General features: G+C 48.0%; 2 protein-coding genes across 2 annotated transcripts; one reads left to right on the forward strand and one right to left on the reverse strand.

The window, feature by feature from the left end:
* Positions 1–6,978: 6,978 nt before the first annotated feature.
* Positions 6,979–9,292, forward strand: F4813DRAFT_387057 (uncharacterized protein; the record flags this gene model as incomplete). Its single annotated transcript, XM_049246508.1, has 7 exons — positions 6,979–7,443; positions 7,495–7,752; positions 7,783–7,986; positions 8,044–8,137; positions 8,196–8,247; positions 8,639–8,959; positions 9,037–9,292. 7 exons carry the CDS (start codon positions 6,979–6,981, stop codon positions 9,290–9,292), a joined length of 1,650 nt encoding a protein of 549 aa, XP_049102156.1.
* A 368-nt stretch (positions 9,293–9,660) lies between these two features.
* On the reverse strand, positions 9,661–11,872 carry F4813DRAFT_316201 (FMN-dependent dehydrogenase-domain-containing protein). Its single transcript, XM_049240937.1, has 4 exons — positions 11,678–11,872; positions 10,287–11,576; positions 10,138–10,211; positions 9,661–10,085 (listed from the first exon to the last, which is right to left on the reverse strand). Exons 1-4 carry the CDS (start codon positions 11,712–11,714, stop codon positions 9,993–9,995), a joined length of 1,494 nt encoding a protein of 497 aa, XP_049102157.1. The 5' UTR covers positions 11,715–11,872; the 3' UTR covers positions 9,661–9,992.
* Between the last annotated feature and the right edge of the window lie 81 nt (positions 11,873–11,953).

Here is an 11,953-nt window from a genome sequence, read left to right on the forward strand (position 1 = left end):
TCACATACAAAGCATACAAAGCATACAAAAGGCTTCCAAAGAAAGGCATGGGTATCACAATCCAAAAACGTCAAGTAGTAAGGACTAGGTATAACTAAGACTTTTTATACTTACTTACTCGCCATATCGTACTAAAGTAGGCATTTATGCGTCAAAATGCACAAGAACCTTTATTCGACTATTTCCCAACAGTTTATATTCAAGCCGATAATACCCTGAATAGGTACCTACCTATGTAAGCCAAAGCGAACTGTTTCGTACGTGGCGAATATCCTAAAGACCAGTAGGATCTTATACTACTTACTGCTACCACGACTATAGAAACTAGGAACTATACGAAGTATGTATAACTAGTGGTATTAGGTAGGTATGTAGGTAGAGTTGAGATCATAGGTTAGCCTAGCATGCGAAGCACCATGGAAGGGTACGTTACCGTCGGTGTCCCTGAAAAGGAGTAAGTCCCGAAATGCAGCTAACACATACACGTAAAAGATATATATTATATACATGTAGCTGCTAACTGTGTAGTTGGTGTATGCGAAGTTGAACTCGGTAGGATCCGCCGCAGTAAGTTGACATGACATGTTTGGTGACATGTATGGGTTATAACAGGATCTTTCTTACGATATGATACCTTGTCTGTTTGGCTGGTTACGATCCTCCCGCCGCCACGTGAGGGCGTATCGACAAATGCCCAAATCAGCAGCTTGGCTTGGCCAGAGGCTAAGCCCAATACTGCGAGTGTTATGCAATGGATCCTATCGATTATGCGGGGTGCGTTCCCAGCGGATAGCTTTCCGACGGACCTATCAAGACTTGTGTTTGATCGTCTAAAGTCGCGGGGGCCGGTCTATACATATGGACATAACATGGCATTGCATACCTACAGTAGTACATAGAGATCTCCATACCGCTGTCCTCGCGCCGTACCATACCTGAGATCTGACTTACACTGCCTACATACATAGGTAGGTAGGTAGGTATCTAGCTACCTACCTACCTATGTACAAGATTAGCTTTTCCGCCGCTTTGACTATTGATCGTCCTTATGTACTTCGTAGGCCGTGGGGACATCAGCATCGCATAGAACAGACGGGCTGGTTCCCGCCAACATAAGACGACAGAAGCGCCTAACAGCACAATTCCAAAAATTGGCGGCGGCACCCTACATGACTCTAACGATGTGTAACTTGTTTTCTAGTTGCGCTTCGTCTCAAAGGGAGATCAAACGCAAAGCCGCCAGATGCTTCAACTCATATGTGCAAAAGGCTTAAATCTCAAATCTGATGTCTCGGGTATACCAGCGCTTCCTTCTCGTCCAATCTAAGGAGCCGGGCCGACGTTTAACTTAGTAGGTACCTGGGTAGTTGGGCGTTTAGTTATCATATTCGGCTATAGTGTATGGCCTATAGCTTCGAGGATCTTTTCGCTGAACCGCGTCATCCATCTTGCGTATAGACGGAAAAGCTCAAGTCAATCTGAGTCAGATCAACACGACGAGGACAGAGGTCTTCGTTGACAGACGTAATTCTCGCACATCTTTGACAAATCATAGGGGTCGTATACAATGGTACATATGTGTTACACCCCGTCTCCTCATATCCCAAATACATATAGTACTATGTATACCTATGTAGGTAGGTAGTTATCCTCGTCTACCGAAGTCGAGGAGATAACGGTAATGGCCATTTTTACCTTCCGTGGACGTCTTGCATCTTTGGGACTAAGGGACCTATCGCCGAGCTTTGGCAAGGATGCGCAACACGCGTCGCACACAAACTTACGGAGAGGACGCACGCAATTTGGCTTGCCGCTTGTCATCAGGCCGGTGTGATGGTATTTATCATAACCCACTTTCCGGTGTGCTGCGAGGGGTTTATTGTTATTATTTCTGGGGGGGAGTACTGTAGAGTTTTAGTAAACAGACACAGTATCCGGGTCACCACCAGGAAGGGCATGAGGTATGCCTGTCTCATATGTAGAATATCCGCGCCGCATACAAAAGCGTGGGTAAGATGTTTACCAACCTTACCAACCTTACCAACCTTACCCAGAGCTTTTTACAGTTGACGAATGGGATCTTTAGAAGCTCGTACGACTCGAGACAGCTTCGTACGTGTGATGTATACATACATAAGGGGGGCGGGAGGCCTTTTACCAAGACATTTTTCTCCGCTTTATACAGTATAATGCATGTTTAATGCAATGTACAAATGAAGTACCGTCTACGCATAGATGTATGTATGTATGTAGATTCAAACTAAGGTCCTTACCTAGGTATGTACCTAAATGCCCACGTGGTTGACGGCGTTCCACATCGTCTAAGCCATCTACAGTATGTACGCGTATCCTATCATCTCCTCGCTCCTCGATCCCTCTAGCCGTAAGATTAAGCGCTCTAGGGTAGAAATACGGCAAATATGGTCTTCAATCCCGATATAAAGCTGCGTTCTAAGTCTAAAATAGAGACGGGGAACGGGGAACGGGGAACATAATCTGGGGGCGGACGGCACTTCAAACATAAACTAGCCTATGTGATAGCCTACAGGACGTGCCGTCAACGTTGGACCAGTCATGATTTTTTTTTCATGTAGGTATGAATATTCGGTACCGATTATAAGCAGGTCAAGGTTCTTGTGTGTCTGCAAGGCGGATAACGGTGATCATGGTGGTTACCACCTTACCACCTTACCACCTTACCACCCCTCCTAAATTTTCTCTCATGATGACCCCTTCAGGCTCGCAGACTCGCAGGAAACTGGCAGGCTTCCCCATCCCTTGCCCCCCAAACTTCGTGCAAGTGTGGGCGCGGCATGCGGCATGCCACGTTCCTCATACACTTAAAAGGAATTTTCCTTTAGTTAGCGTCTCCGCCATCCTCGATTCCCTGTCCAGTGCCAAGGTTGCCAGGTTATCGTCCGCTAGTAGTAAGGCTAGGAAGAAGCAGGGTTCTTCGGTGGTTCTCGTCATTTCGTGAGTGAGATCCAAGTCCTGGCTCGGCCGTTCCCCGACCTTTTTTGACCGAGCCGTTATTCGATTAGCACCCAGATCTGATATTAAAAAGACAAGCCTCATGCTGGCCCGTGTTCTGAGTCCCTTACCAAGTCCTTTTCAGTCCCCAGTCCCGCTGAATTCATACATACATACGTAACCTACATGCTATGTAACAAGCAGCTCGGCTAGGCTGGGTTGCCGGATTACTAGGTATAGCCTCCTTACTCCTATCTGGACCTACGTAGATAAGTAGGTACCCGAGCGATTCCTCTCGATCAATCACATACCTAAGAGCGTATGCAGTGCACCAGCATCTACTACTCTGGGTACAGAATCTGCCTCGTGCTACACGTGTACTTGCTATTACGTACGGTATCTACGTACGTACAAAGCCATATGCACTCCACGCGCTACACCTATAGGTAGGCTATTAACCCCTTTCTGCTTACTATACTTGTAATATGTATAAGTCTGCCAAGAATATTATATACTATCAATTACTCAAGAGTCAGCAGGATTCACGAACGTGATATGCTATAACTACCGAGACTTTAAACCGACTATCTGCAATGCACGTATGTTGAGTAAGTATGCAACGCTCATAAAGGAGGAGGGTTCCGATAGTACTACGCCGTATCAATTATTTACTTAGTTACATAATATATCTTCAAGCGAATTCACCTTTTAAGATGGTGACATCCAGCGGCTCCGTATCAGCCAGGGCTAGTAGGTAAAGGATAAATACCACACCCAACCAACAAGATTTCGTTGATGATATGACGGGCGTCTGTAGCGTTAGAATGAGACGGCTGTGTTAAAATCCAACTACCTGACATGTTATTTCAGTAGGTACTATCATATTTTTACTTCGGCATGTCTAGCCGTTCGCGCAAAAGCGACGAACTGTCCGCCGAACCAACAAACTATCGAACACGGGAAAAGAAAGTGTGCGTTATCTGTTAAGCTCCCCCGCCTCTTTGATTGCGGGCTTTACTTTTCACAGTTGCACTTTGATCAGCAAACGGAGTAGATCTAGATGGGCAGATGTAACCTCTACCCAGTTCCCTCTTTACTATGTACGTGATTCACTCTTCGCACGATACTAGGAGGTATATAATAGCTAGTCATTATGCATGAGCCGGCCTTGTGGGGTTTGGAGAGATCCAGCCTTACAGATGAAGATACACACAGTGCTCGGAAACATCTTGACGGAATTAAACCGTGCTACAGGAAATAAGATGCTACCTCATAAGAGGATAGTATAAGATAAGTCGGGCGTCTATGAAGTCAGCCACATCTTTGATTATTACTACATAATACGATACTAACGCTTTAGCCCTTCAATAGCCTCGCTGTCCCTCGTTATCACATAAGTTAATATACTAGGTTAACGGAATCCTAAACTCAATTCGTCCTTTACGAACAGGCTTCAAAAATAGCCACGCTTCTCTGGCCATTAGCAGTTAGACGCCGGCCGCGGAAGGTCCCCCTAAAGGAGCCTCCACCCTCGCCTAACCCGAGCCGATTCCTTTCGGTGTCACCATTCCATCAAGGCGGATCGTAACTAACAGCTACCTTTTCTTATCTCAACCCAGCTCTCATTTTTTTTGTCTGTGTGTTTCATGTGAATATCAAACATCAAGGGATCGGAATTTGTAGATGTTCAGCTCTTCGGCGATATCCTTCAAATAGCACGGCCTCGGTCTGTGAGATATCGCCGAAGGAGTGCCCACAGATCTGCGCGCCACTCCCGTCGGGGGCTGTCCTGTCTGTGACGCCAGCCTGGAGGTTCGGCGTACGTGCGTATGGGAAGAAAGCCAGCCTCTGAGTGGTCGGTCTATGCGCCCAGGACCATGGTTGGTAATACCACGTCTGCGGGTGAGCTTGATCCTTCGAATAAACTACACGCGTAAATGGGCCATTCTGCGAGCTTAATGGTTTAAATCCCAACTCGGCCGAACCCGTCCTGGCGTCAGCTTCGTCCCTGTTCACCTACCCAGTACACGGGCTCACCGGAAGCCAAATAAGTTTAGTCTTAACTACCTCCTAACATACATAGTACAATGTAGTAAGACTTCCCAAAAGTCCGTTCGCACGTGTTACTGGGATCTATTAGACTTCTTCTAAAGGCTTGGAGGCTTAAAACTAGTGCCTATCATAGAAACATGGCTTGAGAGGCCTCTAAAGTTTCTCCTAGGGAATGATCATTCGGCTACACGGCATAGGTATTCATTCCAAGATCGATCACATAGTAAGTGTTACCCATCGATAGTCAGCGCCAGGGGCTACCGATTAGTGTGAATCGCAGGCTTTCATTACACGGCTAGGCCAATAGTTCGATGTCAGCGTGCACTAGCATCATCCCGTCTCGATAAACGTATGACCCTAGAGGGACAAGGACCTTCAGGACACGTTAAGATACTTTTGTTTCTTATACTAACTACCTAGTTACCTATGTCGATGATAATTCTAGGTTAGGTTAGGTTAGGTTAGGTACCTACGTATGAGTTTATTGAGCAATAGCTATCGTTATCGACCCCAATCCTGGTGTCTCAGTCCTCCCGTACTACTGAGAGGCGGTGTGTGGCACGAGCCGGCCTCATGGGGAAGATGCTGGCGAGACCATCTATCGCACGCGCTCTCCCCAATCCGTTTCTCTAATAGGACATATTCCCCTTTCCAACGATCGGGGTAACGTGTAAGACGTCGACTTGGAGACACGGCATAATCTGTGCGCAGTATACCACGTTTCTAGATTCCGAGAGAGGTAGCGCGATCTGATGCGACGACCCGAGGTATCACACGTTGAGACCCGTCCTGTCTCGGGCGCGGATGTCACGCTCTGGAAATAAAAGCTTGTCGGTTTGCTTAAGCACTGCCGCTTTCCGTCTGCAGCTCCCTCCCGTTACCGCTTGACGGCCGAATCTAGATCTTGAATAGGCAGGATTTCGCGATCGAGTAGGCATAGGTATCTCGGAAGATGCTCGGCGCTGAATGCTTGGGGCCAAATCTAGCACGAGAAAGTGTTTCTTTTTTTTTTTTTTTTACTTTGTTCATTATACTTGCCAGCCAGTGAAATATCATATCCTGTCATCCCTCGCGTAGCGTGGCTCATGTCTCATATCAACTCATAGAAAGCCAATCCCCTAGAAGAGTTCCTCTTTATTTACTGAAACACATGCGCCCTACTGGCATCATGGCACCTTTCGTGGTACCAGTGCCGTGGCTCTCGGGACGAATCTAGTGTAACGGTTTCAGGGGCCGATGGCGCTTGTAACATATCCGAGAAACCCACAAAGTGTTACCAACTGTGTGATTGGTGATAACTGCATATCTGCAGCTAGCCTCGCGTCCGCCACAGCGGTCAGGTCACTCAGAGTTACGGTTTGGATACTCACAGATACCTCTTAAAGCCATCTTCGTAACAGTACACGTGAGAGACAACGCCAATCTATGATATCAATAGCCACGGTGGTCACTATGCATGCTTGAAGTTTACTTGGAGGATGTAAAAACGCCCTCACCGATTACATGATTAGTGATCCCGATAGGACATGACACTATCCACAATGATATAGGTTTAATATTTCTTGGCAATAATTCAACTATGAGTCTGCCTAACAAGATTAGGCCGAGGGTGGCGTTTAAATGGATTTGAGATTTGGGGGACGTGCTTACATCAGACACGATAGTGAAGTCCTAAAGCATTTCGAGTTCATCCTTGCTCCGTTGTTGGACCCGGGGACAATAAAATGGTGGATCCCCGAGACGTGAAATTGCGGAGTTGAAAGGACCTCGGCGGCGGACTTGCGGACTTCACACGTTGTCCTCTGCGGTCCAATTTTAGCTTCAGTTTCCATCTAATTACGTTCATACTAATCTTATCTACTGTAAACACTGTTTACTTGTGACTGAGAAAGTCGTCTTTATGAAATATTTTCAATATTTCCCTAACTAGCGCGTCTTCCTCTCGGGGCGGAATTCATGGCTCCGCGCGGAGGCTCATCTAGGCAGAAGAGCTGCAACGCCTGTGTGAGGAGCAAGCGACGCTGTGACCAGCGGATCCCAGCTTGTGCTAATTGCACCAAGAAGAAGCGTCTCTGTATCTACGGGCAACAGTCGGACACGCAGTCATACGGTAACTCTGCGGGTGTTCCGACAAGTCTAGACTCTTTCAACGGTCCTCCGTCTACGTCCTACGGTGACGATTTTGTACTAGATGACGGCAACGTCCCTACTACTACTATGGGCATTGACGTAGATATTTTCCCTGATGAAACTATTCACCTCGATAGTACGTTTGAGTCTCTATTGGATTCGATGGATGGGTACCGATTTGGCGATCTACCCGGGCTACCCGATTTCTCGGGGCGGGATACACAGATAGCATCAATTCCAAAGAGTAAAATCCTATCTCCTGAAAACTATTCCAGGATGGTAGCTGTATGCGTAAGTTTCAGTGAGAATCATTTTTCACTCGCTTAGTACTCACAATAGTAGGACGATTATGCTCCGTGGCAACTTGAGGACTCTTCAACTAGAATTGCTTACGCGATGAAAACTTTCAAAGGCTTCCATAAAACTATTGCCCAAGATAACTCCACTATTTATATGCATCGTCACTTATATCTAACTAACACGTCACCCTGTATCCTACAAGCGTTTTCGGTGTGTGTTCTCTACACGAACCAGACGGAGGCAAACCGTGGCTTTGTCCTTAGAGTTCTTCACGAGAATATCCATAATCTTAAAACAACGGTTAGTGGTACATAGTTAACGCCGCGGGAGAAGCTTGCAAGAGTCCACGCTCTACTTGTTTATCAAACCATTCGTATGCTTGATGGAAACGCCACTCTAGGGCAACAAGCAGATGGTGATGTACCGTTATTAGAAGCTTGGAACGAGGAACTGCACAAGATAAGAGATAACCTCGAAGACTTCGCTGAACTAGATGTTGCTGAGATTCGTAATAAACCACCCGAGTCTTGGGAAGTAGGTGTGAACAAGTTACCCTCTGGAAAGACCTGTGATCACTGACCTACCGTCCAGTGCTGGTTATTCGCAGAGAGCATTAGGAGAACTTATATGATATGTGCTGCTCTTGCTCACTTTTGTAATTTATTGAAAGGGCAGAGGATACCTGGTAATGACATCAACAAGATAAATCTACCTAACTACTGGGTTCTGATATATGAATGTAGCTGATCTTGGGGGTTGGCAATACGTCCACCGGTGGACCCTATCGAGACACCTGTAGGCTGCCACGAACCCCTTAGAATTTCATAGGGCATGGAAAGAGAAGCCTATGTGGATCATATCGGCCTTTTACTTTGATGAGTTTTTGCGGACTGGAAAAGGAGATGAAGGAGTATGTCTATTTGATCACACCTACGTTCATCATATCACCACTTCATCCCATTCTTACTTTCTTGTAGGAAGCCTGAATGGTAGAAAGTCCAGTAAAGCTAACCTAATCGAAAAGGCAAGGGAAAACCCGATACCTAGGTCTATGCGAGGTATCAGCAGCGACACTACGGAGTGCTCATGCCGTGCATCCGATCAGTGCTGTGCAAGTATGAGCCGTACCCCTATTCCCTGTTTAACAACACCCACGGCAAGGAAATCATTTAACTTAAGTGCCCAGGTCGAATACAGTCCCTTCACAACCAACATCGAGGACTCCCAGATCAGCCTCCTCGCCACATGTCGGGATCTCGGCGTCGCCGTCGAAGCCTCCTCGCCCCTCTCGCGCGGCCTCCTCAGCGACCGGATCAAGAGCCCAGCCGGCTTCGAAGCCGACGACGTCAGACGCCACTACCCGCGCTTCTCGGCGGACAATTTCCCCAGGAACATGGCTTGCGGTCGATGAGCTGAAGACGGTCGCGGCGGGAAAGGGGTGGACCGCCGCCCAACTGGCGCTCGCGTGGCTGCTTGGCCAGGGAGACGATGTCTTTCCGATTCCGGGGTAAGCGAGGCGTGCTCGTCTGGAATATCCTGTCGAAGTTTAGGAGAGTATTTCTAATACGACTGTGCGGTTCCTAGGACCACGAAAACCGCGCCGTTGGAGGAGAACTGCGCGGCTGCGTCGATCTCGCTCTCGGCAGACGAGGTTGCGCGGATCCGGGCCCTCGTCGAAAATGCCTCGTGTCCCGGTGCTCGTTATTCGCCGGAGCATAGTATTGCTCTGTTCGCTGATACCCCGTTACCCGAGGACCACGTCCCAGACCTGGAGAGTCGTGGTCAGTTGTCAATTACCGGCACTCTATATAAATCGAGCACGACTACGGAACGTGACTGAAGTGGAGGCACAAACAAGTTACACTGTGGACTCTTGATTATTAGGAGCAGGCTATACGCATTTATATTATTTGGCTGTATTAAATACGTTAGCTTGCTACTCTTATATTGCTTTTATTCGCACACTATATTCTATATATCTAGACGTTGCTTCTCCCTAAGCTGGTTGTTTCTTTTGATAGTTACGGTTTCTCGCCTCAAGATCCGTTGTTCATGAATAGGTAATTTACCTTCTTATAGACTATAATTGGTATTTCTCCCCTGCATGTCTTGCATACCTAGTTATACTTTCGCCAATGAGAAGACGAGATAATAGGGTGCCCTTCCAGTTCCGCATAAATCCGAATGCTACATATTCTAGAGGCGTCCAAGAGTTATTTATTCTACGGAGGTATTGGGGACAAAGCTTGGTAGGGAAATCTCATAGGAGGTGGAAATCTACAATATCTACTTCTTAGTATAGTGGCAAAGTGTGTGCAAACTCTATACTACGTACAGTATATTATAAGGAGCTGAATAAAGCTAGAAAGTGTTTAACACCAATCTCGACAATACCATACCCACCTAGTATATAGTATTGTATTGTATTTCATAAAAACCTATCTCTATCGCTATGCTGAGTTTATCCAAGCGTAGAACTATTGCCGAGCTTATGCGGTATATATTCTTCTGTAGTCTATTATACCAAGATCGGTAGTAACTCATAGCCTAGACTTGACCTTATTCCACAGGCCGAACGTCTCCAATCCCGCCTCCCCATCAAATATATTCCTCTCGACTTTCCTAGAGTTGATCTATACAGAATATGTCAGCTGGTTTTCCTCTAGGAGGATGGGATGTACTTACATGTCTCGGACTTAGGTCGGCCACTTTCTCTACTCCAAGCAACCTCATGCATGTCTCGGTCTCCGCCTTGAGGACTATTTGCATCACATAGTTAGTTTGGCTCAAAATAGACAACAAGTCGTAATGCTTATTGAGAAGGAAACACTTACTCTCCAACGTCCTCTCAACACCCTTCTGTCCACCGGCCCCGAGCCCGAATAGAGCAGCCCGGCCAATTCCCACACCTCGAGCACCCAGGCATAGCGCCTTAACCACATCGGTTCCCCGCTTAATGCCGCCATCGACCCAAACCTCAATCTGATCAAACACCTGCGGACAGTGCTTGCGGATCTCCAGCAGGGTATGGACAGGAGGCGGCGCGGTATCTAGCGCACGACCACCATGATTCGACAATATAACAGCCTTGACCTGCGGCGCATACTTCGCCGCGAGGAACGCGTCCTCGTGCGTCTGTATGCCCTTCAGCACGATCGGCAAATCCGTATGCTTGGCCAACCACGGCAGCGTAATCTTCCACGTGAGGTCCGACGCCGTGCCGAAGAAGAGCTGCTGTCCGACGCCGCCGCCGCCAGGCCGGTTGGGCTCGTCCGAGGTCTTGACCCCGGAGGCGACCTTGACAACGTTCTTGAAGCTCTGCTTCTCGTCGAGCTCGCGCTTGCCAGGGACCGGCGCGTCTAGCGTCAAGCAGATGAACTTGAACTTGTCGGACATGCGGTTGATGCGGGCCAGCATGGCTTCGCTCTTGGCCCGGTCGTTCTGCACGTACAGCTGCCAACCGAAAATCTGCCCTGGTATTGCGTCGGCGACGATTTGCTCCGGCGTCATGGAGGCGTTGTTCGAGATCACCTGTAGCGCGTTGAACCGGCTGCAGGCCCGAGCAATGCCGGCCTCTCCGTCGGGATGGCCTAATCGGGCCATCGCGGCTGGCGCGACGAATATCGGTATGTCGACCTTGTGTCCCAGCAAAGTCGTGGAAGAATCGCATTTGGTGCAGTCGATGAAGACTCGTGGCCGCAGCAGGATGTCCTTGTAGACGGCATTGTTTAAAGACTTGGAAATGGTGTCGTCGCTAGAGGAGTAGTAGTAGGCCCATGCCCTTTCAGGCATGCGCTTCGTAGCGACCTCCTCGATCTCATTGAGATTCAGTAGACTCTCCATAGGTGGCGGACCATCTACGTCCTTCTCTTCCTCCTTAGCAGCTGGCTTGCTGGCCTGGACTATAGTCTGAGGGTCAATTCGACCCAATTTGGCCTCAGGCTTAAGGTTTTCCTCTAGTGTACCCGGAGGGTGTATGGGATCGTACTCATCCGTCGCATCTCGGCCGGCGAGCTGTAAGATGATCTTGGAACCGCCGGGGTGCGACGGCAGGAATTCGGTCACATCATAGACATTCCCATACAACACCACCCAACAACTCTCGGGCGTGGTATGCTTCACGACTGAGAAGTCGCACACACAATGGTCAGCCAACTACGATAGCCGAGGGAACAAAAGAAGGGTATAAGTGTTAAGGACAGAACTATTAGAAGTTTTATCTTACCTTCCTCGGCGCTAATGAGCTTCTCTGCCATCTTCATAACATAGCAAACGATAATATCCAAAATACTCTCCCCAATTTGGTTTTTTCTTCTTCTTCTTTGTTTAGTTGAAAATGTTGGAATTGAGAAAGTCAGCTCCAGCTTTGACAGCTCTCGGTCGTATTTAACCCGCGGAAACCCGGAGCTCAATCGACATCCACCAAGCAGGTATAAGTTAGCGACCCCGCGACTCCAAATAGTGGACTTGGTGGACTTAATGGGGATGGCCCCATGGGGCC

Source organism: Daldinia decipiens, assembly GCF_022478715.1.
Source record: "Daldinia decipiens strain CBS 113046 unplaced genomic scaffold F4813scaffold_7, whole genome shotgun sequence".
In the NCBI taxonomy this organism is placed as follows: domain Eukaryota; kingdom Fungi; phylum Ascomycota; class Sordariomycetes; order Xylariales; family Hypoxylaceae; genus Daldinia; species Daldinia decipiens.